The 26,124-nt window shown below is 37.0% G+C and overlaps 2 protein-coding genes across 8 annotated transcripts; both read left to right on the top strand.

Moving 5' to 3' along the window:
• The first annotated feature begins 3,346 nt into the window (after window positions 1–3,346).
• LOC103934274 (increased DNA methylation 1) lies at window positions 3,347–14,801 on the top strand. Of its 7 annotated transcripts, XM_018644262.2 has the most exons (11): window positions 3,349–3,894; window positions 4,029–4,061; window positions 7,596–7,823; window positions 7,912–10,843; window positions 11,182–11,302; window positions 11,936–12,015; window positions 12,457–12,698; window positions 12,898–12,984; window positions 13,723–13,822; window positions 14,126–14,327; window positions 14,409–14,801. In XM_018644262.2, exons 4-11 carry the CDS (start codon window positions 8,051–8,053, stop codon window positions 14,744–14,746), a joined length of 3,963 nt encoding a protein of 1,320 aa, XP_018499778.2. In that variant the 5' UTR covers window positions 3,349–3,894; window positions 4,029–4,061; window positions 7,596–7,823; window positions 7,912–8,050; the 3' UTR covers window positions 14,747–14,801. The 7 variants fall into 7 exon arrangements, with proteins under 7 accessions (XP_009342288.2, XP_018499778.2, XP_048441467.1 ...); XM_009344013.3 differs by lacking the exon at window positions 14,409–14,801 and adding an exon at window positions 13,403–13,502 and having other exon boundaries at window positions 3,347–3,894; window positions 7,596–10,843; XM_048585510.1 differs by lacking the exon at window positions 7,596–7,823 and having other exon boundaries at window positions 7,824–10,843.
• Window positions 14,802–19,430: 4,629 nt separating this feature from the next.
• LOC103927929 (probable beta-1,3-galactosyltransferase 13) lies at window positions 19,431–23,841 on the top strand. Its single transcript, XM_009336905.3, has 7 exons — window positions 19,431–20,065; window positions 20,463–20,615; window positions 20,706–20,788; window positions 20,898–20,997; window positions 21,291–21,404; window positions 22,845–22,987; window positions 23,465–23,841. Exons 1-7 carry the CDS (start codon window positions 19,686–19,688, stop codon window positions 23,548–23,550), a joined length of 1,059 nt encoding a protein of 352 aa, XP_009335180.2. The 5' UTR covers window positions 19,431–19,685; the 3' UTR covers window positions 23,551–23,841.
• Window positions 23,842–26,124: the final 2,283 nt, after the last annotated feature.

Raw genomic sequence — 26,124 nt, 5'->3', positions numbered from 1 at the left:
ACCTGGAGGGGCGCAAAACAAAAGCGTGAGTGGGCAAAAACAAATTCTTTGAAAACCATTTCATAAAATACATTCTAACCCCTCGCCGTAAAACCTGTATACTTCCCAGAAAATAAACATATATACGTATGTATAAATATGCCAAATATGCTCAAGGGTATGCCATCATGCTCAAAGGTATGCCGTCATGCTCAAAGCCTCATAATAATATGCAAGTGCTCAGGTATAAACCGTGTCAATAACTTATCACTGGCAGCCGGAGTCACCTAAAGTAACCTGTACGGCTGAATCTAGAGCTCAAATCTCAATCTCAACAACTAAACCTGCCCACGAGTCGGAACCACCTATAGTGGTCTGTACGACAAGCCTGGGTGTAATACATATAAACGCTCTAGTGCTACGATCACGTGAAGGCTGTACGAATAATCGCGGGTCACCTACGAGTCGGAACCACCTATAGTGGTCTGTATGACAGGACTGTGCACCTAACTTGGATCCAAGCTGAGCGTATGGTGCGGGAGGTGAACAACACGTGAAGGACTGTGCCCTACTCTGGGCGGGAGCACTAACACCGGGGGTGCAGGTTACGAGCTCTCTAAACATCTCTAATCACTATTGAATGCATAAATGAAATAACGCTTACCTGGCACTTACCTGTGCCTCCACAGCACCATTATATATATAAACGTATAAATGAATATATATAATAACCATATATGTAACTAACCATGCATAATCACCAATTATATAAAAGAAACGGCATATAACGAATAAGCATTTATACTAATTTCTGGGAATTATATGTATATAGGTATATACGGAAAACAAAAGCCCACTCACTGGTATGTGGAAGGGTCGTAGCCCCCTGCCTCGAGTGTGCACGCTCGTCCTCGAGATAGGAATCACCTATATGCGAATTAACTATAAAAACGTTAATTTTAAAGCACATAACCTTCCGTTCAAAATAACTTCTCATACATTGCTCAAAATTGACAAATGAATATACCAACGTGCTCTACACAACCTCAGGATCACAACCATATTTTTAGAAAAATTTTCCTCCGCCGCACGCGCCGGCCAAGGCACGGCCACACGCGCAGGCACTTGTGGCGCACACTGACGGCGTCAACTGACGCCGTTAGGAATATTCCGTCAAAACTGACAGATTCCGTTAACGGCGTCAGGAATATTCCGTCAGAATCCTGACGGAATATTCCGTCACCTTCTTTGGCGAGTCACCGTCGCCGGAAAACCTGCAACTTAGGTTTTCTCGCTCATTTTTCAACCGTTTTTCATGATTTTTGCACCAAAATGAAGCTTAGGACTAGTAGAACACGATCCTACAAGTTTTAAGGCCTAAAACTACAAGATTATACATGTCCAAAACTCCAAAACTCGGCCAACTCCACAACTAACGCTCCTGACGTCCAAAATCGTCCAACGAAGCACTCCCAAGCTCCTTGGGACCTCACAAAGACATCTACAAGCTTCAAAATCCCAAAAACTAGCTAGGTTAATTTTGCATGAATAGTACCCCAAACGGAGCTTGTGAAATCGACGTGAAAACGTCGAAGTTCTGACCTGATTTTGGTATGATCTTGCTCCCCACGACCTCACGATCACAACTGAGTCCTTGGTTTCCTCGATCTGTGATGTTTTAGGGTAGTTGTGTGTGTGTCTGTACGAGTTTGAAGGAGAAGAAGAAGGAATGGGGTTCTCGGGGGAAAACAGAGAGAGAGACAAGGAGAGTGACAGTGTGTGTGTGTGTGTGTGGCCCAACACATGTCACACCACACAAAGCAACCAATAATGTAACGAAAACAAACTAGGGGCAAAACAGTCTTTTCACACGTACGTTTCCGATAATTCCGGGACGGGATGTCACATAAAACTTATGGTACATTTGAGAACAAAAGTATCAACTTTTGGTACGTTTAGATTTTAAATATACCATAAAACTAAATATACCCATTGTTATATAACCCTTTTAGTACGTTTAGATTTCAAATGTACAGATAAACCAAATGTGCCCATTGTCAGGTAACCCTTTTGGTACGTTTAGATTCCAAATGTACCAAAATACCAAATGAACAAAAAATCACAAATGTACCACAAAACCAAATGTCTCTATTTGATAACCCTTTTGATAAATTTACATTCCAAATGTACAGAGAAATACAAAAAATCAAATCCACTGTAAAACTAAATGTGTCCATATTATAGGTAACTAGATGTAGCTATATAATCAAACAAATCTTTATTATGTGTTGAGTCTTCTAAATAATAAAATTTGACAATTTTTTTTATAAATATTCTACTATATTCACAAAAACAAAAGAGTAAAATTATAACAAACAATAAAAAAATGCATAGAAATGGATAATAAATGCATAAATATAGGGATAAGAGGAAAAGAAAAAGAAAAAAAATACGAAATGTCCAGGAAAAGTTGTGAAAACCTAAAATTCTAAACAAAATAAATTTATGTGAAAAACTAAAATTAATAACCAAAATTTTAGGAAAATGCTTGATCAAATTTTCAAAAGGAGTGTATGTTTAGTCTAAAAAATTAAAAAACAAGGCGCCTATATCAAAACGCCCAAAAAATATGAGATACACAAATTAACTAAAAAAAAGTTGGATTAGGATAAATTTTGTCATTGCATGGGTGACAAACAGTGTAATAACGTTGAATTTTACTAGCATTTATTTCAATTATTACTCTGAGCTAGTCCATGCAAAGCGCTATTCTTGTTTTTTTTTATTTAAAAAAAACCTCAATGATACAAGTAATATTTTATTATAAATGAATTCTTTTTATTGAAAGCATTGTACGTGGTATGTTCCACAATTTTTATTGAAACCACTTTAAATGAATTGCAAGTAGAGAGTTATAAACAAATTAGCATGAGATGAGATGTACACTCACATCATAGGTTTAAACTCTTACCATCTTTCGTACGTACACGGTACACCACACAATAAAACTAGCAAGGGTATATTGTACTTTTTGATTCCGTACATCGTGGAAGTACGCTAAGACAATGTTTTGTCTTTAAGCAATTATAAAAAGAAAGTTCGGAACAGTGCAATCAATCTTTATACTTGTAGAAAAGATGAATTATCTTACTATTGAAGTTTTGGTGATTCGTAATACTCGCAATAAACATACATGACATATATAATTCGTGCATTATTACACGTATCAAAAATTCACCGTTGCATTTAAAAAAAAAAAATTCATAACAATCTTTCTTATTACTGATAAAAGTATAATTGAACCCAAACAAGCAACCGAAGCTCGAACAACCTATAAATGCCAACAAACCATAACATGATACATTGTCTTAAGACTCATCCGAGCAGATCGAGCGCACAAACCCAACATCATGAGAGAGAGAGATTTCGGAATTATAACACCATCCTTTACCATGATCAGCGTGACCAAATATTATAAACCCTACTTTTGGGGGGTGGTGTTTATGGGGTTCAAAATATGCAAGGAGACAAAGCATAGTGGGTTTGACGAGAGAGACAGAGAGATGAGATGACATGGGCTGCTCACATGGAAGATGATAGCATGAGATTTAGGAGAGAGAGGAGAGAGAGGAGAGAGAGGGGAGTGTACATGTACATGGCATCTGTTGTACATGGAGCACTTTCCGGGTTATCAAAAGCCCTTAATTCTGCTGGAGTTTTTTGCTGTCTACCGTTACGGCTAGACTGTTAAGTGATAAAAAGCAGACCCCCTTTTCCCCTCTCTCTCTCCCCCTCTCTCTTCTTATCTCCTCTCTCACTCAAACCCATTACCTCTTTCTCCTCCAATTTCAAAACCCTAATCCCAATTTCCTGCTCGGATCTTCTTTGCATGTCGATTGGGAAATGCATCGCTAGGTGAGTTTGTTTAAACCTCATTGTTTCTCTCCCAATTGGATTGTTTTTCAGCTGATTTGTCACTAATTGGAAAAACCCTTTTGAGTTTTTCACCAATTGTTCAATCCCTAACACCAGTTTTGTGCATCTATCAGCTCTGCATGTTGATCAGGAAATGCATTGCATTGGTGAGATACCTTTCTGGGTTTTTGTTCATTTGTTCGTTTATCTGGTTTATTCTGTTGTGTGAATATGTTCAATGGCGGGGGAGTGAATTGTGGTTTCTTCAACCAGGAAATGTGATTTTATCAGGATTTATATGATGGGTTTTGATCTGCATAATCATGGGATATTTTAGGATTTTTTTTGCTTTTGATGTTTCATTAATTTCTGGTAATGGGTTTAAATTTGTTGATTAGTTTTCGTTTTCGTGGGTGTGTATGAGTTTTCATGTCCTTGGGATCCAATGCATGGGTGATATATATATATATATATATATATATCCTGTTGTTGTCTTGGAAATCTCTCTCTGTCTCTATTACTGATGTGCAATATTGGGATATTTTCTACCGGTGAAGAATTCCTCATAAGGTTTATTATGATTACTAATTTTTGATTCAAGCTCAATGGTTCTACTCGTTTATTTCATGTGCATTTAGAGAGTGTTAATAATAACAAAAATTTACTGCGTGCCTTGAGCTGTATCTGTATTCTGTAATGATACAAACTAAGAGAGTGTCCTTTCATTTTTTTTTTTCTTTTCAAGTTTATGAAAGTATAAAAGAGGTTGCATTGTTTCTGGGGGAATTGAACCATCTGTGTACCTTCATGGGGTTGCAGTCCTTGATCGAGGGATTAGACTGTTTTATGTCATTGTGTGTGTTTATTTCCTGACTAGGTTAATATTGGAAATGACCGTCTTGTTAGGAAAAGGATGGTTTAGAACATGGAATGTTAAGGGGAGAAAGTTTCTTTATCTATTTCCTCGAACTAGGCTTTTGGTGTGAAATGCATGGCACCAATATATTACTAATTACTAATATCTTCTTTTTATCTATAAAAATCAAAACAACTCATTGTATTTATGATTTTCTTTCTGGAACTGAAGGTTAGTAGGCAATTTTGTTGATTTATCAATCATAGCAACGTGCACTACCTAAATCTTGGTTGTGATGTGTGTTTTGGGATGTAACTAGTTCCTCTTCAACATGCACGTAAAACAGGACGATTGCTTTAAAGAATTTAGACAATTTTGTTTTCAAGTTTTTATGCAAAGGGAGCTGGTTATATACAAAACTAAGGGAGCTTATTATCTACAAAACTGTCTCCCCACATAAAAACCAGCTCCCAATACGCAAAAACCATCTACCCTGTAACTACCAACTCTTATCACTCTAAAATAAATGCATGTCATTGTTTAAAATGTATAGTGAGTTGAGTTACAAGTAAGCATTTTCGACATTTTCAAATTTTATACAAGTCCAATAATATCCTTGTTTTTTGTCAAAATTTTATTTTATTTAAGCAATCTTGTATCCATTTTTTTCCTCGTTGAATACTGAATGTACTAATGTAAAATGGTTCTAATATCTCCATTTTACGTAATTCCCCCTCTTTTCAAGACTGCAGACATTTACTTATGCATGCAGGATACATGAAGGGTATTTCTAACATGAATTGTGGTGTCCTGTCAATGAGAAACTACATCATTAATAATATGTTTGAAGATTCTTCCTTCCTATTAAGCAGTGGCAAAACTAGAAATTTTTCATTAGGGGGACCGTTTATGATTTAACTGAAACTAAATAAGAGCCAAATGCATTTTTGATATAATTTTTTTATCTTATTTTGGACGATCTTTCAATTATAGTACATACATTCATGTAGAAAAATGAATATTGGCGAAGTGGTGTATAGCAGCCTAGTGAACTGGTGAAGGCGATGTACGGAAATCACGAGGTAAATATGAGTGCATATTGGCGTATCTTGTGTAAGTTAGATTTGGAATCCACTGATCATATCTTTCTTCATTGTCCATACACTTTGGGTTTGTGGTTGAAGCTGGACAGTGAAGCTCACATTTTGTTTGGAAGGGTAAGAAAGTGAAGGTGATGTGGGGTTGCAGAATTCTCGCTGTGTTTTGGGGGCTTTGGATGGAGAGAAATTTTTGAAGATTATGTAGGAGCTTGTTTTCCGGAGCTTTGGGATAGAATTAGGTTTTTGTCAGCCCTCTGGGCTGCCATTTGTTCTGAGTTCAGGGGAATTTCTCTCTCCTGAATTTAGGTAGATTAGAAGGCGGCTTCCTTTTAGTTTCCGTTAGTGCATTCTTCAGCTTTGTGGAGTTGTCTTTTTCTATTTTTGTTTCTGCTTGGGTGGTTTGCGTGACCACCCTTTATGTTGTTTGACTGTTTCTCCTTCTTTCCTCTTTTAATATAGTCGTCTCTTTATAAATAAAAAATGGCGTTGACTTGTTTAATTAGTAATCTTATATTTAAATTTTATATAAATTACTGTTTAAACAACACAGATTATGTGAGACTAAAGATTTGAAAGACTAGTTGTCTTTCCACGTGTGAGAATTTGAGTCAGATAAGGTTCCTATTGTTTATGTTGTAAAAGTTCCTCTTCTTTGTTATTATAATAATTAATTAGTTTGAAGTGATTGCAAATGTTATTCATGTGAAGTTAAGAATAGTAAAACACAGCGAGAAATCTTATTTGGTTGACAATAGTAATTAAATGCATTTTGCATTTAGGTCTAGGCAATGGAGTTCTATGTTGCCACTTGTTTGGTAAAATGTTATATAAGTTATGTTACTCATTTACTAATTATGGGAATATACACACACCCGCATGTACCAAAATGTCTCATAAGAGCCTTAATTAAATTTTTAGATGAGATCATGTTTCTTGACCGTTAGATCATAGATGGGTTTAGGGTTTAAGGAGAGAGAGTTATGATGTCTTGCCTCCTGCTTATGAAAAAAAAAAAACAGTATGTGTGTTTGTGTGTAGAGAGAGAGAGTTATGATATTTTGCTTAACGGTTTGACATGTTCTATTGCCATAATGTGAATAAGAATTAAGTGTTTAGGAGTTTGTTTTTTCTTGTTTTCTTTTCTTTTTAGATGCTTTTGATGCTCCTGTTGCATTTTACCTAGTTTCTATAGGAGTTCCAACATTTATAGGTCTGTCAGTGACTCGGTAATCAGTATCAAATTGGTGTGAATTAAGCCCAATCTGAATATGAATTCTATTTATCCATGTACGTTTGAATGAAGTTGAAATCTGAAAGAACGTCCACAAACTCAAACTCAATCAAGATTTGAATATTTGCACTGTATGTACATACTAAAAGATTTAAATGGATTAAAAAATATTCTAGTTGGAGCTTGATCTGATTATGGTCAGCTGCTACGAATTAAGTTTAAATTAACGGCTGGATCTGTTGGTCTGTTAGGGTATCGATTTTTAGAGGGATATATGGATTGCATTTGAATTTTGATTGGTATCTGTAATGTAAGTGTTCGGGTTATTTTGTGATTTTCCTTATTGGAGGGAAGGGAGTTTGGCTGTTTTGTCTTTCAAAAGCTATAGAGTTAATGGAAGAATTGAGGTTTATATTCAGTTTTGCCGTATACCGCTAGGAGTGATTTTTGGATGTTGTTAATTATATGAGTTCTACATCCCAATTTTTTAATGCCCTTTTCCTTGTGATTGTAGATTCTTCAACAGTAGTTGGATTGTTTGAGCTAAAACATCAGCTTTGAATGATGACATTGATGAGGAACACTACGTTGTTTTATATGCAGTGATTTGTGAATGAAGGCCATGTAGTATTGCCTTTTCTGATGTTGGATATATATATATATATATATTTATATATATTCACTAAAGAAAGGAAGAGACTGAACAAGTTTGCTCTCAATTAGTAAAGATGTTATTTTCCAGGTACGGAGATTACCATGGCTTTGGGGTTGGCAGTTATTAAATGACTTTACCTGTACTTCAGTATTTATAGTGATTTTGTCAAGGGCAGATTCCAGATTTTCAGCAGCAGTTAAACAGAGGAATATACAGCAGGGTAGATCTCACCTTTCGTGCTGATGGTTATATGTAGTGCAAATTAGGAAACTTAAGGAAGACTGGTAAAGTGGAACTGCTGTGAGTTGACAGAGATGTTTCTCAGCAAAGAAATTGACGATTTGCATGATGATGGGTTTGAAGGATCGAAAAATGAGCACTGTATATTCACAGAGGTTTTCTTTGGTCAAGACATTGGTCGTACTAGTAATAGATGTCTTGTTACTGGAATGATTAACTTTGAATGTGAGTCAAGTAAGAACACTGATGGAGCACCGTCTCCAAACAGTGAAAACTCAGTTGTAACGAGTCACTCCTCAAAAAATATCTGTTTAGAGGAGTTTTATAATGCAGCCGAAGATTTTAGAGAAACCTCTGCACCAGGGTTTTCCTTGGACAGATCTGCTATGTTAGATAGGAATGGTGATGATGCGACTGTTAATAGAATGAAGGTTTCAGTTGATGAGCTTCCTAATACCAAACCTGGTTTAGGAAGGGTCACATCTGGTCTAGCTTCAAACTCTGTCTCTGAAACAGTGACATTTCGTTTGGTTGAATCTTCTAGCCAGGGAGTCACGTCTAGTTGTTATCTGTTTAAGCAACATGCAGAACTTAACAAACTGGGCGTAGCAGGTGACCCAGATGTTTCAAAGTGCAGATTGCGAAACTCAGATGGGGATGATAGAAAGGAAGTCTGCCTAAGTAAAGCTATTGCTTCACATGAGAACTTCTTGACCAGGCTTCTGGTTGCAAGTCCATTAGCCACTGTTATGGATAAATCCAGAACTCCTCTACATTCTGAGGGAAAGCCCAACGGATTTGAATCTTCTGTTTTGGATGTCTCCAATGTTGCCTTGAAGACGGAGAATAGTAAGGACCCTCGTCCGCTTCTCCGATATCATGTTGTTCGCTTGCTTGAAGCTGCTGGATGGCATATTGAGAGGCGAAAAAGACCTAGTAGAAATTATATGGAGACTGTTTATATAACACCTAAGGGAAGGTTAATTTGGGAACTCCCCAAAGCTTGGCGGTTATGTGGAGAAATTCTGTTAGCAGATGGGTACAGTATGCTGCAGGAAGATACAAAGGAGTGGGCCAATATCAGTCAGTTCTGGTCAGATCTGTCTGGTGTTTTAGTAAATATTGAGAAAGAGATTCATCATCCACAACCTGCTACTGCATTGGCTTACTGGTGGAGGCTCTTAGATCCTTTTGTGGTTGTCGTGTTTATTGAGAGAAAGATTGGTAGTCTAAGAAAGGGAGAGATAGTTAAAGCAACTGAAAGTATAGCTGATTCGAACCGTAAGATTGATTCTGCTTTGGCCTTGACTAGTGCCAATAACATAGAAAGTCATTTTACTAAGGAAGATGTGTCAGCTCCTCTCCGTGAGTCCACACTGGCTAGGAGGGTTGGATTAGCAGTTTCTAAGCGAGATTACAATGCCTGTAGGAAATCTGGTAATGAAAGTTCCTCAAAACATTGCGGACAGACAAGTAATGAGGAAGTGAAATTTCTTATGGGACTGTCTATTTATTCAGCTCATGCAGAAAGTCATTGCTTGGTGAATGCTGGTAATAGAGTTGAAAATGGGTTCTCTGGGAAAATAACTTGTCCGGATTCCTTACCAGTTTGTGGGTCTGGTGGCATTTGTATTCAGTCAGCTACTCATCGAGATGATCCTATTACTTCTAGAAATTGTAACAATGTGCATGGAGGTTCTGAAGCTGTCTCGCCTCACCAAGATGGCAATGCAAATTCCCCTGGCTCTAATAAACAGAGTTCTGGACTTGATTTAGAAACGCCTAAGGAAGTTATGGAAGACACCTCAGTGGATTCTTCTGAGGAAAAAGATGAATTGGAGGGAGGCAAGGTTGATGATAAGCTGGAAAGTGCTCAGAAGGGATCATTAGATAACCAAAGAAACTACACAATTGATGTTCTGAAAAGAAAAACACGTAGGAAGTCTAAAAAGATATCTGAAATTGAACCAAGCTCGTTATACCGAAGTGGCCTTTTAGATTTTACTTCAAGTGAGAATGCTGATTCCCTGTGTATTGATGCTAATGGTGCCCAGTCAAAGTCGACAGAGGTCCAAGATGAATTTACAGGCAATAAAAGATGCAAAGGAAGTCGCAAGATGTACTTACCTACCGACTCTTGCCAGCAACAGATTGGGAGAAAAAGTTCAAAGTTGATGAAGATTTCACGTGAATGTGATGATGTCCAGACTGGAAGAAGTAAATCATTTAAATGCCAAATTGAAGATGATGACTTGTTGGTTTCAGCTATTATAAAAAATAAAGATTTTAGGACAACGCATGCTCAATATTCTTCTAGAAAGAAAGCCTACAAATCAAGAGCTCATAAGAAAGGTAAAACTAAAAGCCAAAAGAGTCGTTGCAAGTTGCTTCCAAGAAGCCTGGGCAGTGGGGGAAAGCACTTTAAGGATGGAAAGTGGCATTCTGTAGGAGTGAAAACAGTTTTGTCTTGGTTAATTGATGCTGGGGTCTTATCTCCAGATGATGTGATTCAGTATCGGAATCCTAAGGATGGTGGTGTCCTTATAGATGGTCTGGTTACCAGGGATGGCATTTTTTGCAAGTGTTGCAGTAAAGTAGTTTCAGTTTCTGAGTTCAAGAGTCATGGTGGGTTCAAACAGAATCGTCCATGTTTGAATCTTTTCATGGAATCTGGTCAGTCCTTCACCTTATGCCAGCTTCAGGCTTGGTCAGCTGAATACAAGACCAGGAAAAAGAGCACCCACGTCGTGCGAGATGATGAAAATGATCAAAATGATGATTCATGTGGACTTTGTGGTGATGGTGGCGAGCTGATATGCTGTGATAATTGCCCCTCTACTTTTCATCAGGCTTGTTTGTCTCTGCAGGTTTGTTTTTGCTGATTTTTAGATACGTTTTGTTTATTTTTCCTGAAACTTCCTCCTTATTTTTTGTATCCATTCCATTCTATGTTTTTATAACTTTTGCACGGTTGGTTCTAGCGCCTCTAAATGTTTTCATAACTAATTATGCTTCTGTTCAGCTTAAACATTTCGTTAAGAAAATATGTCTATTTCCATATTTTCACACAATTAGATTACTAATTATTAACTTTTTATATATTTTATTCATAGAAGGATTCTTGTTGATTTGCGACTGTTTTGGAGTTTATACTTGTTTTTCTCTTAATGTAAACTAATCATCTGTTTTTGCTTTTGAACTTCAGGAGCTCCCTGAAGGCAACTGGTATTGCTCGAATTGCACCTGTTGGATATGTGGTGATTTCGTCAATGATAAGGGGGCTTCAAGTCCTGATGGATTTAAGTGTTCACAGTGTGAGCATAAATGTAATTTTCTTGTTTCTAGATTATCTTTCTTGTAACTAAAACTGTTTTCAGTACATGTAGATAAGTTGAAGTTTTATGTGGTATGTACATGTCTAACTATAACATGGTGCCTAATATTCTCTTCAATCGCAAAGATGGTATATTGGTGTTCTAATATTTATTAGAAAAATAAAAGGATAATTACCCTTCTTATATTTATAGAAGTTAATTTTCCACAATTTCCTTCGATGGATATTCAACACCAAAATGTGATCTATTTTTATCCATATTTTCTCGTTAGTAGATTTTAATTTATATTCGCTAGAGAGCATTAGAAGCTTGTTGGAGTTGATTAAAAACATAAGTATTATATATGAAAGTGGACAATAAATCGCCATAAAAAGTAACTTGGTTATGTGTTTTCATACTGTATAGTCTGTGTAAGGAAGTTCAACCCATTTTTGCCTATTAGACTACAAGGAATTGATTTTTTATTTCATGTTATTGTTTATTATCTCTGTTCTAATTAATCTCCTCTCTGTTATTAACTTATCAGTGGCCATCTTGTGATTAAGTTGAACTTACCCTTTTATTTATGTTCTTTTTTTTCTTCTTTCCATTGTCTAGCTTACCTTATAATTCTTTTATAAACAGATCATGCGGCATGCCTGAAAGATAAATGTACCTACGGAACCATACCGGATACTTATTTCTGTAATAGAAGCTGTCAGGAGGTAATTTTATATTATCTTATGAATAAAATTTCAATCAAGGAGGATTTGTCAGGATTTACACAAAAATAAATTAATGAGTTTTCCTGGCTTCTAGTTTTTTTCCTTGGGTGAATTAAGGACTTCCTTCAAATACTTATTTTCTTTTTACGTAAATGAAATATATAGTGGATTTCCTTTCCTAAAACGTCATCCTACAACTTTTTGCACGTTTGTGATGAACATTATTTGGCTATAGGGAACCGGTGATAGAGTCAAGTAGTTGTTTCTTTGTTCATTGTGATTTGTTTCTTCCAAGTTGTCATAATTGTTATGAAAGAGCAATGTGATCAAATTTGCTTACTGTTTTAGGCCAAAAGAGAGCGTTTTGAATTTATTAGTCTTCATTTGCTATTCTTACTGGTTTTCATTAATTCGAATACTAATTTTAACGGTTGTGTGTAGGCTTATTCTGGTCTTCAATCTCGCGTTGGCTGCATTAATCATTTTGCTGATGGATTTTCATGGACACTACTTAGATGTATTCATGATGACCAAAAGGGTCATTCTGCTCAACGGTTTGCTCTTAAAGCAGAATGCAATACAAAACTAGCTGTTTCTCTTACAATAATGGAGGAATGCTTTTTGTCAATGGTTGATCCAAGAACAGGCATAGACATGATACCCCATGTTTTGTACAATTGGGGGTGAGATCATCTCTTTATTAAAGAATCGTGATTATTTTCCGACTTGATAAGTAGGGCTCTTAAAGTGTAGCTTTGAACAGTTATATCTAAAATATTACTTCCTCTTGCAATTTGCTGTAATTTGGTTTAAGTGAAGTTGCTTCTCAAATATCATTTGTATTCATGAAAATACTTATTGCTATTTTTGTGTAACTTTCAGGTCAGAGTTTGCACGTTTGAATTTTCAAGGCTTTTACACTGCAGTCTTGGAGAAAGATGATGCATTGGTATCTGTAGCATCCATCAGGTAGTACGAAATTAAGCTGTTTGTGATGTTATGTTATGTAATGTTTATATGTTAGTTGGTCCGTTCTTTTGATCTTCGTTTTGTTTAGGTTTCTCACCAGTATTTTGTTCTAATGTTTCTTTCTTCAGCTTGCATCCGCATTAATCTATTTTCTGTTATCTGTTAGCATGTTTTTCTTTCTTGTGAAAAATAAAAACTTCCTCGTTGATTGCTAGCTGTGCAGTTCAGTGACATTGTGGTTTTGACTTCATGAATGAATTATTAATGCTCCCTTGGAGCATCTTCAACATCTCCAACCAGAGTCAATTCCACGGTGGAGAGTTCTAATTGACACAATTAGGCAACTCTTAAATATTAGGCCCACTTGCGTTGAATAATAATAAAGTGCTATATTGATTTGACTTCTTGGGTGGAGTAGGGGCTATGCATATTTGCCACATGTGGTGTCGTTTGGCTGCACTCTAGAGGTTTATGAGTTTTATGTACGGTGTACGTCATGGGAGTGGGTACAGGACCAGGTACTTCAGAGGTTTTCAACACTTGGCATTGAAATATCTCTGCATGCATCGCCATCATTTTGATGCACGTACAAAGCTGTGCAGAAGCACACCGTTTGAGCTTTTCCACTGTTCTTCTCAGCTCTCCTGTCTTTACCAACCCAAGTTTTCTGAGTTTCTTAGTGCTTCATTGTTTTGATTTTGAACTTCTGACATATTTTGCCAACTTTGTTTGTTGCAGGGTGCATGGAACAACAGTTGCAGAGATGCCGCTCATTGCAACTTGCAGTAATTTCCGTCGCCAGGGAATGTGCCGACGCCTTCTGACTGCAATTGAAGAGGTATAGATGTAGAATATGTAGTTCATGGCATCTTCCTTGAAATAATTGTATTTATTTTTCTGCCAAAGATACACAATATATCAGGATTTATACCTATTTATGGAAACGTAGTTTACAAGTCTTCCTTTATTTCTAAATTCAGGATCAAGTAATATTCTTAATTTCTTAGAAATAAAAGTAGGATCGATCTGTGTATAGGTCGGACCTCCGATTTTAGAATTCACTGGTCCAGCAGATATTCGTCATTTGAGTCTTTTTATTGGTTCATGTTATTAATATGTTTCTTTCTCCGTGTGATTGTAGATGCTAATATCTTTTAAGGTTGAAAAGCTTGTCGTAGCTGCCATTCCCGATTTGGTAGAGACGTGGACACAGGGTTTTGGCTTTGTACCCATAGAAGGGGACGAGAAGCGTAGTTTGAACAAGATCAACTTGATGGTCTTTCCTGGAACAATGCTGCTCAAAAAACCCTTGTACGAAAATCAAAAAGCACATAGGCATTCAGGTAAGTTATTCTTTCCCCTCCTCGGGCATGTTCGGGAGCCTAATGTATGGCGTTCTGCTAATGACACTGATGTTAAAACAGAAGCAGAAATGGAAACCAGAGTTGTTGCTGATGCGGAGTTAGAAGTCGGTTCTGAAGCTGAATTCAACGATGCTATCCAGCCATCGGAGGGAACTGGTTGTCAGATCGAAGAAGGCTGGGAATCTGAACTTGGTACCAAGGAAGCAGAAGTTATGGGAAGCAAGAATGTGCAACGTGAAGCCGAAGGAAGCACTTTGCAGGGCGAATTTTCAAAGCTGTCTAGTGAAGAAGTGGCAGATCTAACATTAGGAAATAGTGACGGGCGTGAAACCGTGACTAATGTTGAATCCTTGAAAATGTATGATGAAATACAGCAGCAGCTTCCTTTGGACGAATAATCGCAGAAAAAAAAAAAAAAAGGCGATGTTGAAATGAATAAAATGGTTTAAGTTAGTGTCTTGTGCTCAAATGAAATATTCTGTGAGGGGCGTTGTCTTCAAGAAAGATTGGACCGTCGAGAAAACCAATGTTCTTGCTCAACTTTTTTTTTTTTAACTTTGATCTTGTTTGTTGACATTCGTTGTGTAGGGTACAGAACAAACTTTGATATTAGGTTTCAACCAATATGACACTATAAATCCAAAGTTTGAAATTTACATCTTAAAAATAGTGTTGGGATCAATTTGAAGAAAATAGATTATAAGTAAAAAAAAAATTCAATCCTATGTATGGAAGCATCATCATCCTAGCGTCCCGTGTTAATGATGCAACACCATGTTGAAAAAACTTGCACGCATCGATGTGTCATTGGCCATGTAAAGGTAGGGCGTTCCACTTAAATCTCACATTTTATTATTTAAATTTAGAATCCTGATTTCTTTCAAGAACAATTTTTTCGGTACAGCCATTTTCATACTAAAAAATTATCACTGGACTAAAAATTATTTGGTGATTTTTTTGTCATAAATGAACGCCTAAAAATCCTCGCCTAGGCGCTAAGCAGTTGGCCACCACCTTGATTAATCATAAACGTTTGAAAATTAAGAAAGAGTGCCTAGACCTACACAGGCGCCCTCCTAGGCACCCACTTAGGTCGTGACTCTCACTTAGATAGAAAATAGATAACTTTCATTTTGCATTTTATTTTTCCAATAAATTGTAAGAGATTTGTTACAACAATGGTTGACCAGTGAGATTAAAACTAAATCCTACTTGTGACAGCCCGTCCCGGATTATTCGCACCGTAGGTGCGAAATGACGGTTTTGCCCCTAGTGGTTATGTTCGTTGTGTGGTTGTTTTGGGGATTTGGTTGGCTGCATTTGGACCACACACGCACACCCACACCCTCATCTCCTTCCTTGTCCCGTCTCTCTTTCTCTCTTCTTCTTCTTCTTCGTACGGACCAAGACCAAATCCTTCAAAAACGTTGAAGATCGAGGTGGAAAACTATACCTTTGTGTTCGTGAGGATCATATGAGTTCAACCATACCCATTTCAGGTAGGAAATCCTTCGATTTCAAGTCGAACCATGGAACCCCGATTATGGTTACTGTTCATGCACACGTGAAATGTTATTTTTTAGGGAATTTTAAGCTTGTAGGAAGCTTAGTGAGGTCCTTAGAAAGCTTGGGGTGGTTTGTTGGAAGGATTTGGACGTCGGGATCGTGAGTTGCAGGTTTGGCCGGATTTTGTGAAGTTTCTCCGGCGAGATCCGTGAATTTCAGGGCTTGAAGGTGGTAAGGTTTTGTTCTACTTGTTGTAAGCTTCATTTTGGTACCAATTTCATGGAATTTGGTTGAAAAACAAGTGAGAAACGAAGGTTTGAAGTTTTTCCGGTTTTCCGGCGACGGTGACGGCACCGGAGGTGTGCCGGAGAAGAAGACAAAATATTCCATTAGTTTAGATGGAATATTCCTAATGGCGTTAGGTTAACTTTAACGGAATCTGTTAGTTTTAACGGAATATTCCTAACGGCGTTAACTGACGTCGTCAGTATGCTTAGCACGTGGTTGCGCGTGGCCAGTGCGTCTTGCCGTGCCTTGGCTGGCACGTGAAAGGTTAGAAAATTATTTTTAAAATATGGGGATGTTCGTGAGGTTGAGTAAATCACATTGGTGTATTCATACACCTCATTTGAGCTTTGTATGAGAAGTTATTACCTAGTTTTGGTTATGTGCTTTAAATTAACGTTTTTATAGTTGTTTTGCATATAGATGAGACCTATCCCGAGGACGAGCGCAGTCATTCGAGGCAAGGGGGTTACGACCCTTCTACATACCAGTGATTGGGCTTTTGGTTTTCCGTATATACCTATATACTTGTGGTTTTCCCAGAAAATGAAATGGAATGTTTATATGTTTTAAATGTCATGCATAACGTTTGCCTATTTATTTATGCATTAGTAGTTGCATATATGTATGTTTGGTGTTGTGGACGCACAAATAAGTGCCAGGTAAGTTATGGTTTATGATGATGTTTAGTAGTTATGTGAGATGCATAGAGAGCTCATAACCTGCACCCCCGGTGTTAGTGCTCCCGCCCAGATTAGGGCACAGTCATTCACGTGATGTTCACCTCCCGCACCACACGCTCATCTTGGATCCAAGTTAGGTGCATAGTTGTGTCGTACATACCACTATAGGTGGTTCCGACTCATAGGTGACCCGCGATTATTCGCCCAATCTTCACATAATCGTAGCACTTGAGCGTATTTACACCTAGTCCTGTCATACAGACCACTTTAGGTGGTTTCGATTTGTGTGCATGTATAGTTAGTGAGTTGGGGATTTGAGCTCTAGATTCAGCCGTACAGGTCACGTTAGGTGACTCCAGCTGACATATTACATTTCATTGATTGACATTACTTGAGCTACGTACATTTTATGTAGAGGCATTCGGCATGGCATATTTCTGTGCATATTTTCTATATATGCGTATATTCTATTTTCTGGGAAACTATACAGGTTTTACGGCGATGGGTTAGAACTTTTGTTAATGAAATGATTTTGAAAAGCTTTGTTTTTGCCCACTCACATTTTCTATTTTGTGCCCCTCCAGGTTCTAGTTTGGATTGCTCTTCTGGTGGCTTACGAGGAATTCATGGCATATCTGACAGATTATCACCAGTGTAGGACCCCCTCTGGGTGTGTTTAGTTAGTATTTGTTCCTCTGGACTGCACTAGGCTTTCTGTGCTCTAAATATTGTTTTTCACATTTACGCTTGCACATGTATGTTAACTACTCTGGGTGTAGTTTGATTTTTATTTGTTCATACTTTTATTATTATTCTTAGCTTCCGCACTGTGCACATGGTTACGTCACCCTCACGTGATGGCCAGCATGCCCAGATTTCGGTCGGGGTGTGTCACTAGCCCATATTGGTAGCACCTTATATTGCTCCACCCTGGCACCAATGCTTCGTGCAAGCAACAATGGTTGATGCGTGCGTCAACCCCACCTCGTTTTGTGTGCCGCATTTACGCCTAACCGCTAGGCCCTTGTTTGCCGCTTGACTAGTGCCTAAAACCTTTTAGAACCTTTTAAATAGAAAACAATATAAGAAAACAATTTTTCCAATTTCCCATTTTAACTTTTATTATTTCATTTAGCCAAATTTTCACTTAGACCAACTCCAATGGTTGGATAAAACTTATACCCGCCCAAAGCTTAGCCAATCATTGGGCAAAAAAGGTTGGATTAAAACTTATTCTTGGGCCAAATTTAGCCCAAAAAATGAGCTAAGGTTAGTGGCAAGGACTTAGTTGCTAACGTTGTCGGCCACTTGTGGAAAGACCGACGACAAATTTTTTATCAGACAACACACATAGTTGGATCAATAGCCTATATTCAATTTTTTTTTATATAAAAAAAATAAACTCTATATATACATTAAATCTGACATTTGAGATAGAATACGAGCAAATTTAACAGTAAAAAAAATTCTAACAACTCAAAATTAAATCCAAGGCTAAAACAATTAAAAATTTTATTTAAATCACAATTCACCCATACTCTATAAATACCTATGCATTTGTTCAAACATCCACACAAACTTCACTTCCATCAAACAAATTTTTTCTTTCTACCCACCTATTTATTTGTGTCTAAGAATGGGGCAGGCTGTGTGGTTTTCCACGTTTTTTCATGTGGTGCATATGTGTAAAATTGAGGTAGTTTGGTGATTTTTCATTATTTTACATAATATAAATATTTTTAGGTTGAAATGTCCATAAAGATACATTAGGACAATTTACATAAATTTTATTTTTGAAAAAGTTAACGAAAAATATTAGGCTAAAATCATTTCTTAATAATTTTGAGCTAAAATTTTAAGCCAAAACCATTAGAGTAGAAAAACCATTTCTTGGTTTAGAACCAAAAAATTTAGGTTTTAACCATAACCATTAGAGTTGGTCTTAAGGTACATTTCATTTAATGTCACTTTTTTTTTTGTTTGAACAAATGATATTATTTACACGATGGGGAAGGGATGGACTTAACCTTACAATGGGCTAGCAATAATGTAATTCAAATTCACCTTTGACGAGAATTGAACCTAAGACCTATCATTTATAAGTGAAGAGGAATACCACTAGACCGTAGTACTAAGTGACCATTTAATCACATTTTAATAATGAAAAATTAAGAAAAAAAATATACCTAAAAATGTACCCACCCAAGTTGGTCTTAAGCCAGGAGGATCCTCGTCCGATCCTCTTTGTAAGGATCATTCAACCACATTCGTTCATCATGCATCGTGCGATTAGAAATCATTGTAATTTTTTTTATTTAAAATTGAATGTAAACAGTACCTGATAAAAACTGACCGTACGATGTACGATCAACGAATATGATTGAATGATCCCCAAAATCCTCATAAAGAAAATCCGGCAACGATCCTCTCCCGATCTTAAGGTAGTCTTTGATTAACAAAAAAAGAAAAGGTACAAATTCATTAGCGAGAGGTCAACTGACGTAAGTATGTACCCAACTAACTTCACCCACTAAATTGACCCAAAAAAAAAAGTAATTCAGTAAATAGACCAAAAAAAAAAAAAAAAAGATCTACTTCACCAAAAAATTATGAAAAAAAAAAAAAGGTTTGTATCTAGACCAAATTGGAAATGTAGTTATTAATTTTCCAAACGCAAGAATAAAATCAAGTTATGAAAAGATTCAAAAACGGAAATCACCAAGCTCCGGAGTCCGGACTTCAGACCAGTAACGGTAACGGCCAGTAACGGTAACGATTGAGGATTCCTTCTCTTCCAGATCACTCCCAAGAACCCTAGATTTTCTTCTAGGGTTTCTCCCTCCCTCTCTGAAGCTCCAAAACGATGCCTTCGTCCCCCAAGTTCTTCCACGCGCGCCAACCTCCCTCCGCTCTCAGACCAACCGTCCTGATCGTCGCCTTTTCCCTCGTAATCGGACTCTCCGGTTTCATCGTCGGAATCGTCTCGGTTCTCCACCCGAGCCAGTACAACTGCCGGATCGGCAGCGCCAGATCGGTGAAGGTGGTTTGGGAAACAAGTGGCGGCGGCGGTACCAGCAGCAGCACTCAAAACGGTCTCGTTTTGGGGGTTGGAGATGGAAATGATGATAACAAGAGGCACAAAGTGATGGGCTTTGTGGGGATTCAAACCGGGTTCCGATCCACGGGTCGCAGAAAGTCCTTGAGGAAGACTTGGATGCCGTCCGATGCACTGGGCCTTCAACGGTATCAATTTTATTTAAATATGTTTTCATTCATATCAGCAATTTGAATCCTAATTCACATCATTCTAATGTGAAAATGGCTGAAATGATCAATTTACAAATCTCAATTGCTGAAATGATCACTTTTCAGTATCTAATGTCGTTAATATTTGATCAATATATGTGGACAAGATTTGATTTGATGAGTTCAATAATTGAGATTTCCAAACGATCATTTTGGTCAATTTCCCGATTTTAACAGCATATATTGTTTATTGCAAATTGTGGTCCTAGGAAAATGATTATTGATTTTGAACTTTGATTTAGACGATGTTATATGCTAGAGTGGCTTGAAAAATTCGAAAGCTTGGTAATTGTGATTGTGTTGTTTGGTATTGATTGGAAAAGTGGGGTTGCAGCTTGGAAGAAGCCACTGGTTTGGCTTTCAGGTTTGTGATTGGTAAAACCAAGGATAAAGCAGAGATGGCGGAACTCGCCAAAGAGGTGGCTAAATTTGATGATTTCCTGCTATTGGATATTGAAGAGGAGTACAGTAAGCTCCCCTACAAAACGTTAGTTCTGGAATACTTATAGTCCATCTTTCATGCCTCTAGTTTATTACTGAAGTGTCAAAATGAAAATGTCGTTTGTTTCTATTGCAGGTTGGCTTTCTTCAAAGCTGCCTATGCACTTTATGATGCTGACTTCTATGTTAAGGCTGATGACGACATATACTTAAGGCCAGGTGCATAGATTTGTAAAGATTATCCATATCCTATTTAGTGTGTCTAATACGTTATTTTCATTCTGAGATTTTTTGGAGTAATGCAATCACTTTGCATTGATATTTTCAGATCGCCTTTCACTGCTCTTGGCAAAAGAGCGTTCTCACTCTCAGACATACCTTGGGTGCATGAAAAAGGGCCCGGTCTTCACAGACCCGAAGCTTAAGTGGTTAGTTCTGTTTCTTTCATGATTTGGTTGTCGTTTCTTTCATGATTTGGTTGTCTTTTCTCTGGCGTAATCCTTAAACTTCTTTTTATTTTTTTTTTATAAATATTTTATACCTTTATTAGTCTGTGCAACTACTTGATTTAAGACTATTGTGGAATCATTTGGGGAAGTGTAACTGAAAGTAAAGTGTCCAGTTATCCTGCATCCAAGTGAAAATGGTTCACAGATAACCAGAACTTTCAATTATCTTTTCTTCCAGCAGCAAAATGATCTGATCGATGAAAGTATTGCAGGTATGAGCCACTTTCCTATTTGCTTGGAAGCGAGTACTTTCTCCATGCCTATGGTCCAATATATGCTCTTTCTGCTGATGTTGTTGCAAGTTTGGTTGCTCTTAGAAACAACAGGCAAGTTTTAACTCATCAACCAAACTTTGCTTATTTAGTTCATATGTGCCCTTAGATGCATGCACCAGAAAGTTATTGTTTGTTATTATGTGTTTTTCGGTCTCTCTTAGTCTCTTACCATATATATATGGTGGGAAGCTGATGGCATGCTCTTAATCAGAGATCTTGAATGATTGAAAAAGTTTCATCTTTACTTTTCTCTTTGATCTAGTTAGTTGGTGTCAGTATGATTATTTTACCCTCGGGAACAATTAAGCCCTAGGCATGACCACATTATCCCTTGAGACGAGTCCCGGTTGGCTGAACATGTCCCTTTTTAATGCCAACTTGCCATAAGTTGTTTAAGTTGTCAATTTTATCCGTTGGAAGCAGTTTAACTTATAACCATGTACATAGTGCTGGGAAGGTTAAGGGGTGGCTGCTTTCAGTTCTCCTTCTATTGTTTTATCTTTAGGCTTAAGAGGAGTTCTTGAAACCTAATGGAGAGGTAGTTGGAGAGGTGACAAAACCCTATACTTTTCATTACAAAACCAATAAACCCGAAAGATTCCTCTTTGATCCAATTGGTGGGTGTTGGTAATGTTATTCGGTCACATATGGCCAGTTTAAGTTGTTCTACGATATTTAGGAGACACTATTATATGGTACATGTCTATATACTTGCTGTTGTGTCATACTCTTTTACATTCCTGAACAATGAATGCCTCTTAGTTCTGACCACTCTATTATCACTTGAGCTAAGTCCTGGGTGGTTGAACATATCCAGCCTCAGTTTCCATTATTAGTTGTTTAATTGTTTATGAGATTGATAGGTTTGCTGGACAGTAGGATCTTGACTTATAACCTTGGCTGTATTTGTTTGTCGGGATGTATATATGTGAAGAAGTGGCGAATGTTGAGTTTTATTGGCTTTTTGTGCCTCTGGGAGAAAATTCTGGCCATTAAAGCTAACAAGTATTTTAGTGAATGCTTAGTTCGACTAAAATAAAAACAGGGTGAAGTTTATGTGGTCATGGTACCTCTTGTCATTAGCATTCTTCATAAAGCATTTCTAGGTCATTGTCCATGGCTTAATAAACCTAGTCCAACTCCAATTGTTACTAAAGAGAGACTCATAAAGGCAGCTTGAATATCAAGTGGTTTTATGCTTGTGATACCACCTCCAATGATGTAACCCTTGCCCCCACTATTAAAGTATTCTAGTTGGGATTTCTCGCATCACTTAACATGAAGTATCCATGCTCTGTAACCTTCTCGTTATCCTATCCTAAGACATGATTGTCTTAAGTTAACTCATCTTAAGCTATTTGGTTTGTGTTTTTCCCATTAAATTCAAATATCAAGAAAATAAATTATTCAATGTGAATAGATCCTTACAGCTCTGCTAATTTCCGACCCCGTAACGTAGCTCATTGTGTACCATCTTCTGTGTAATTACAGTTTTCGAATGTTTAGCAATGAGGATGTCACAATTGGTGCGTGGATGCTTGCAATGAATGTTAACCATGAGAACAATAAAGCATTGTGCTCACTGGAGTGTACATCATCATCAATCGCTGTGTGGGATATTCCAAAGTGCTCTGGTTGGTGTTTCTTCTCCTTTAATAAATTTTAGAGACTCTTTTAGTAATCTCCGGTAATCAAACGCCATATTCTAAAATTGCATTCGAGATAGGTGTTCAAAGACATAAAAAATTTCATCTTATGCAGGGACCCATTTTAATACAACCGAATAGGTTTTGGACTTTAAGAAGTATTGTATTTCATATCCCGTTGTCCCAGATCTTTTATCGGCCTTCAGAGCCACATGATTTAACTTAGGAATGAATGAAAAAGTAACTAACCATAGGGAATAATATTCTGTCTTGAAAAGGAAAACTCTTATAGAAAAACTAGGAGTGGTTTTTAATAAACCACAAAGGTTTATATCTTGGAATGAGAAAATGAAAACTGAAAGTAAGTGTTGAGCAATTACTTGAAAAAGGTATAACTGGATTGGACATTTCACGTTAATATTTTACGTAAGCGTACATTGTTTTATAGTGTTATTGTTAATGCAGGGCTCTGCAATCCAGAAACCAAATTGCTAGAACTCCACCAGATGGACAGCTGCTCAAAAACTCCGACGGTGGAATCTGATGATTAGTAGCCTTGCATTGCGTTGTTTGCTCTTGAAGTGGATCAACCGAGGAGTTATTTTTGGGTATGCGCATCCTTCCGTTACCTGATGATATCATTCTTTTGTTTTTCCCTGTGTAGTAAGAACACAGAAATATACACATTTTTTTAAGGGTCCCAGAGAGGGATATGATGAGAAGAGGGTATAGGAAAAGGGTATGGCCCGTACTGGGTCATAGTTACAGGATTTAGGATGACAGATAGTTATCAGGGGTGTAATCATTTGTCAGCTTTTCTAATCTTATATCATTCTTTAGAATTTTGACTTCAGATCTTTAAACATCATTGAGCATTGCACTTAAGTTCGGATGAAAATTTTCCTTCCTTTCTTTAATATTTAAACGTAGATCGAGAATGAAGGTGACTGTAAGTAGAAACCCTGTTTTCCTTCATCCTTTCTGTACTAGTTTTAACAAGGTACACATTAAGAGATTTATCTTGAAAACTTGGGGTGTTTAGTGGGTTCTTTTTCAGCATGTGTCATTCCCTCCCTTCTGCTCTCTGCAATGTCTATCGATAGGGTTACCTCAAATCCGAAAACAGCCCCATTTTTCTTTCCTTTGAATGCATCTCTGTGGATATACGCAAACATGAAAAGCTGGAAACTTGGACTGTATTTTTCCCTTTGAGACCTCATAGGAACCTTCATCCAGATACAAGTATTCTTCCAAGTTTTCGCTTCTATTTGAAATCTTAGATCATGTCATATCCTCAAGCATTAAACCTCATGTCATACCTTCAAGTTTTCACTCGGATAAAATTCAAGTCGTTGTAAGCTATAAACCTCAAGCTCTCGCCCTTCCATCGTCATAGTCAAAACCATCAAGATCTCTTTGCACCCTCATTCACCATCAAGGACAATGCAAACGCTTTCATTTGCTAAACTTAATGTTCTCTAGCTCCTACCCTTGATCCTCTCATGCTAAAGCTCTGTTCTCAGTTTGTCCAAGCAATTGAATTTCTTAGGAAGGGAACTTACCAGACCAGATCAGACCAGACCAGACTGATCACTCAATGGATTCATTTCATTTGCTTATGTTATTACTTTTGAGTTCTAACTTCTAAACCAAATCCAAAAGTATTTTCTCTAAGAGCGCTTTCTGTCATTTTAAAAGCACTTTTAAACGAGCATGTTTGTGTTTGTCAAATATGTCAAATGCATAAGCTTTATACATGTAATATGTTGTGTTGGTGTTGGTGGTCTCCACTCTCACCGTCCAACCTTAAACATGACCCCACTTGTTCAACTTGAGTTAGCATTTTAAAACTAGATTACTCAAGTTTGTTCCCTACGATACATAAACCCAAAAATTAATTTGATGAGTTTATTATTAGGAGTTTCAAAAAGCCAGTGGAATTAATGACTAAGCCAATAATTACATTCGATAATTGAGCTTGAAATCCAAGTTGAAATATTGAATATAAAACTTGAGTAATGGAGTTGAAGTTTATGACATTGATCATGCCTATGAGATTTCTTGATGAATACAACATGTACTAGGTTAAGAATCTAGAAATGATTTTCGGAGTCTCGTTTTTACTTTATACACATCTCCTTTTACATCTGCTCCTTAATTCTCTTTTGATTTATTCAATCCGATTAAAAAGGAGGTTCCAGTAATGGAAAAATGAGTGCGAAAATCATTTTCCAAAAATCTAATGACTCATGATTTGAGCACACTTATTCTGATTGGCCCCGGTGAAAATTTGAAAAGATGTTATTCAGCACATTTTAGTTCTTGATAGGGCTTGATATGGTAATACATGGGCCATGGGCATGCACTTCGGTTGGGCTACAAGTCCAAGCCAGGCCCAACTGCCTTAAATCAGCATGAAGAGCACCTCTTGTTCACAACTAGTGCTAGAATGCTTGTTTTAAGATCCATTTATGATATAATTATAACGCCTTGTAGTTCACGTGATTAATAATATTTACTCATGCACTCGACGTTTTGTATTTAACTATGTCATTTTGCAATATTGCTTGTATAAAGAAAAAAAAGTCCATTTTAGACAATTAGTGCCAAAAGTTACGAGTCATTTCTAATTTAAAAGGTTTACAACTCACATGATTAATAGCATTTATCTGTTGCACCCGAGATGATCGCTTGTATCAGAAAAATAGAAATGAAAAAAAAAAACAACTCATTTCTGACTTCAGTCACACTTTACACTTTAGGAAAAAATTAAAATAAAACAAAGAGGTGCAGTATGAGAGCATTCCACCGTTTGATTATTTATATGAGCTACTAATCTGAGCCGAAGAACATCATTTAGTGGGTTCTGGTTAAGTATTTGGTGAGCTTAGTCCAGCACTAATTAATCCATAATTTCAATCCCATTATGGTTATTCCCTTCATATGTCTCTCTAAGCATCTCATTGTATATAACATATATACAAGCCCCTTAAAGGCAGACATCTTCATTTTTTGAAAAAAAAAAAATATATATATTAGGGATTAGTTATTCGATTCACTCTACGTCAAATTTTAACGATCTGAATCGTTTATTTGTAAGTCTCAATTGCAGGTCCTTACAAAAT

Source organism: the organism of the source record quoted next, unplaced genomic scaffold, assembly GCF_019419815.1.
Source record: "Pyrus x bretschneideri cultivar Hongxiangsu unplaced genomic scaffold, Pyrus_bretschneideri_v1 Contig23, whole genome shotgun sequence".
NCBI lineage: Eukaryota > Viridiplantae > Streptophyta > Magnoliopsida > Rosales > Rosaceae > Pyrus > Pyrus x bretschneideri.
Note: the sequence above shows the minus strand (reverse complement) of the source record. Positions and strands in the feature narration are given on the sequence as shown.